The sequence below is a fragment of the Protobothrops mucrosquamatus genome, unplaced genomic scaffold, assembly GCF_001527695.2.
Source record: "Protobothrops mucrosquamatus isolate PMUCROS unplaced genomic scaffold, P.Mucros_1.0 scaffold227, whole genome shotgun sequence".
In the NCBI taxonomy this organism is placed as follows: Eukaryota; Metazoa; Chordata; class Lepidosauria; order Squamata; family Viperidae; genus Protobothrops; species Protobothrops mucrosquamatus.
In genome coordinates this window covers 786,761-791,010 of record NW_015386578.1, presented here as the reverse complement: position 1 = coordinate 791,010, position 4,250 = coordinate 786,761, and the positions used below count along the sequence as shown (strand labels likewise).

General features: G+C 39.0%; 1 protein-coding gene across 3 annotated transcripts in view; it reads right to left on the bottom strand.

Annotated features, from left to right (window-relative positions):
- Window positions 1-2,503: 2,503 nt before the first annotated feature.
- Window positions 2,504-4,250, bottom strand: part of TMEM106A (transmembrane protein 106A) — an 11,458-nt gene continuing 9,711 nt past the window's right edge. For all 3 annotated transcript variants that reach the window (XM_015814200.1, XM_015814203.1, XM_015814201.1), the window contains exons 7-8: window positions 3,753-3,806; window positions 2,504-3,271 (exon numbers count right to left, since the gene is read on the bottom strand). In XM_015814200.1, coding sequence (XP_015669686.1) covers window positions 3,169-3,271; window positions 3,753-3,806 — 157 coding nt within the window. In that variant the 3' untranslated portion in view covers window positions 2,504-3,168. The remainder of the gene's footprint in view (window positions 3,272-3,752; window positions 3,807-4,250) is intronic.

The following is a 4,250-nucleotide window of genomic DNA, read 5'->3' as shown; positions in this document are numbered from 1 at the left end:
TCTCTCCTCTGACTGGCATGCCTTTTCCATCTTCAGATTTTTTTCTTCCAACATATTCTAACTATAATGTATGGCTTTGGGTATGATGGGGTGGATGTTGATTAGGGATTAATGGGCTGCATTTTCTCTTCTAGTCTTTAGACTACATACAACAGTGGTAACAATACAGCTGAAAACGGCATGGAGAAATGTTGTTCTGTAACTGTGCTGCAGGACACAATGCCACATGTCTGAGCTGAAAACTCTGCCAGAGTATACAGTGAAGATTACTTTTGGGAACTCTTCTGAAAGTGTAATAAAAATTCTCTGGAGTCACAGACCCACAGTGCCTGCCTTTGTGTGAAACTTTTTCTCCCTGAAACTTCCAACCACAATCCAAACTTGCCTGTTATCTCCTTCCTTTTGGGGAACAGGTTTGAAAAAGATTGGGAAAGAATCTGGTAGGACAGATTTAAGTTGTCATGCTAGGCCCTTTAGCACTGGCTGAGGCATTGCTAGTCTGTAATTGCCCATGAAACTAAAACAGAAGTTTCAAATCAGAAATTAAAAACAGAAGCAGGCTGTGTTATCCAGAAAAAAATCTTCCCTATTCCTAGATTTTCACCAAGAAATATGTCCAGTTGAACATATTTTGTAATGGTTTATTTTTGGAAATTTTCTTCTGCTCACTTTATTGCTTCTGATTGAGTGAGGCTGTAGGGTTGGTGCTTAATCCTTTAAAAAAAAGTATTAAGCACCCATCTCACAGTCCTGGTCAATAGTTTTTAATTTGCCCATGGTCAATTCCAGTTTCAGAGAAGCTAAAAGGAAAGAGTCTAAATACACATTGTCTTATTTGTTTCATGATTATTTGTAGCAAAATAGTTTTATTCAGAAAAATAATGAAGAGGAAATCTGATCCTCTCCATCCTGAACAAGAAAATAAACTACTATTGGTCTCTAGTCTATTAACTATAATAAAAAAGAATGTGCAGCCAGGAAAAATTCATTAGATCCCAATAAAACACTTATTTTCCGAACTACCTGATATTTACTCTACATTGCAGCACTAAGTAGTCTGAAAATCAAATGAAGCCAAACTTGAAAAAATTTAGAAAGTATTGTACAAATATCTTTTTAAAAAGATGGCTACATAACTGCCTTTTCCAGTGACCAAAGTATTAGTTTTTCTTATCTGTCTTTCCTACCATATATTATTACTAGGCAACATTGCACATTTGCTTCAAACCTACTTAAATTTAAAGGCCAGCAATTCTATCAATGCGTAATCATTTTTTACAGATTATGTTTTTGTATCTGAAGTAATAATAATAATGATAAAGTTGGAAGGGACCTTGGAGGTCATCTAGCCCAGGGCTTTTCAACCTTTTCACCCATTGTACCACTTTTACGATATGGCAATATCTGAGTATCACCAGTCACCTAGCAAGGTGTCAAAAACTTGATGACCAAAAAAAAAAAAGGAAAAAAATGATAAAGTACAGGTAGTCCTCGACTTACAACAGTTCGCTTAGTGACTGTTTGAAGTTACAATAGCACTGAAAAAAGTGCCCCCCAAGCCACAGCCGAGCAAGATACCTGCCTGCCCGCCCGGCAGCGCTCTTCCTCCTGTCCAAGGTTTTCATTGTTGTGAGCATTTCTGTTGAGGATTGGCAGCGGGGGTGGGGTGGGGTGGTGTTTGGTTTTTATCCCCCCCTCCGTCTGCTGGATGGTTGCAGCAGGTTTTGGTCACTTCATATGACCCTGGGACACTGTGACCGTCATAAATATGAATCAGTTGCCAAGAATCTGAATGTAAATCACAAGACCCTGGAGATGCTGCAACATTCCAGCTGATCGGCCCTTCTGGGCTCAGCAGAAGCGCCAGGATCAGCACCGGGCTCCAGCTGGAGCCTGGCGCTGATCCTGGTGCTTCCACTGAGCCCTGACAGCCCTGAAGCGCCAATCAGCTGGAAAGCGGCACTGATCCTGGTGCTTCCGCTGAGCCCTGCAGCTCCAGCCATCTCTCGCTCAGGCTTGTGCGGTGCTGCCACCGGTTCAGCTCATTCCCCTCCCCTGCTACCACTTTTCTAGGATGCTCGCGTACCACCTACCAGGTGCCAATGTACCAAAGGTGGTACCCGTGCCACTGGTTGAAAAGCCCTGATCTAGCCCAACCCCCTGCTCAGGCAAGAAACCCTGTACCATTTCAGACAAATGGCTGTCCAGTCTCTTCTTAAAAACTTCCAGTGTTGGCGCATTCACCACTTCTGGAGGCAGGTTGTTCCACTGGTTAATTGTTCTCACTGTCAGGAAGTTTCTCCTTAGTTCTAGGTTGCTTCTCTCCTTGATTAGTTTCCACCCGTTGCTCCTTGTCCTGCCTTCAGGCGCTTCATACTGGTCCAAGAGAAAATGTTTTCAGGATTTTATTCCCCTCTTAGCTCCAAAAGTGATAAGCCTTTTAATGTTTTCTTTCCTTTTTTTGTATTTTATGTTTTTAAAAAATTAATAATGTTCACAAAAAAGCAAAATAAAGCTATTAGTAGAAATAGATTTAGAAAAGCAAAATTTGAACAGAGCCATAATTTTGGCTTCAGGAGCCTTTTTTTCTTCCTACAATTTATAAAAGAGATTAACTAATGAACAGAGAAAAATCTAGTGGGAGAAGAAACACAACCTTAATTCGGTGGTATCTCCTTCAAAAAGTTCAAGATTTTCTCCTGCTATATGAATATGGGAGAAGATAGTTCTGGGAAAAGGAGAATGCTCCCAGCTCTCCAATAAAGTCTACAGTGGCAAGTTTCATTGTGTTTAGAGATCCCAGCTCCAAGCAATAACCTCCAAAATAAATGATATCAGTACAAATTCAGCAGCCACTTGGTGATCCATGCAGCCTAAGTCCACTCAAATTCCAATATGAAGTATAACTCTCTTATGTTAGCATGTTCTCCTTGCATTCCAGTCTGCTGTTCTTTTAAAATGAAACTAATCCATCAGCATCATTACATGCTATCTTAAAAGGAATGTGGTACCATAGCCATCTTCCTGTTTTGTAGAATTGCCAATAAAGAATCAAAGCTTCAGTTTCTTCCCACAAATCCCCAGAAGCTTCATGCTACTGCAATTTCACTGAAGGGGACTGTAGCCAAAAGAAGTTCCTCCAGGGCTCTACTGTAGCCATGAGAGACTTTAGAATAAAGATAGTAGGACACCATCTCTGCAATCCACATACTGATACTTTTCAAAGGAGAGTTGCTCCGAATGAGAGAGATAGGAACAAGTCAGGGTACCTCTGTGGGAGAGAAAAATAAGAATTCAGTAGTAATAAAATGTTTACAAATATGATATCTCCTTGTTATCTCTACCAATAAATTATATCCCAGGCTTTATTCTCAATGGTATATTTTGGGATAGATAAGGGACAGACAGAGAATGTAAAATTAACAACAGATCTGGAAGCTTATTAGTTATTACTGAGAGAACCAGTGTAATATAATTCCTAGGAACACAATAGAAACTACATTAATTACATTGATTAGTGATAGGATGAAATGATCAAACAAGAGGAGTGAAACAGCTGTCTAAATTAGAGAAGATTCTCTTGATTAAAAGTATGGTCCCCATTTGAGCAGAATGACATATTTGGCCTATAGACTAAACCAACCATCCAACCATCAGGATTTTATGTTAGAAGATGCAAATACTGGACCAGGAGTTAGCTATCATAAAGGGAAAACAAAACAAACAGTTCTAGAAAAGAGAATCAGACTTACTGTATATGCAGAAGAACATTGTGAACTTTTATCTTGATCCATGTGCAAATTTTGCTGAAATAATGAAGGGGAATTTCACTGTTTTTATATGGCACATGCAAAATCACATCTTAAGTATAATTCATTTTGTATTTTAGTATTCCTTTATGGTGTGTATTGAATTAGACTTTCTCCAGATTTTACAGATGAAATGGGTATATTCCATATTAATGGAAAGTTTTGATCCATGGCACAGACATATTTTGCACCCAGAAATTTGTATGTTCAAGTCCTTGAAATCCATAAATGAAAGTATGTTGGGAAAATAACCAGAAAAATCTTTGAGGGTTGATCTGCTCAATCAGGTTGCCTTATGGCAAGGATAGGCCATTAATATCTCTTAAGGGCAGGAATGCATATCATTCTCAACAAAGCCTCAGCCACTATTTCATCCTGGGTTGCTGGACTATGGAATGGTGAAAGGCTGAACTTTTTTTTTTTTTTTTTTTTTTTTTTTTT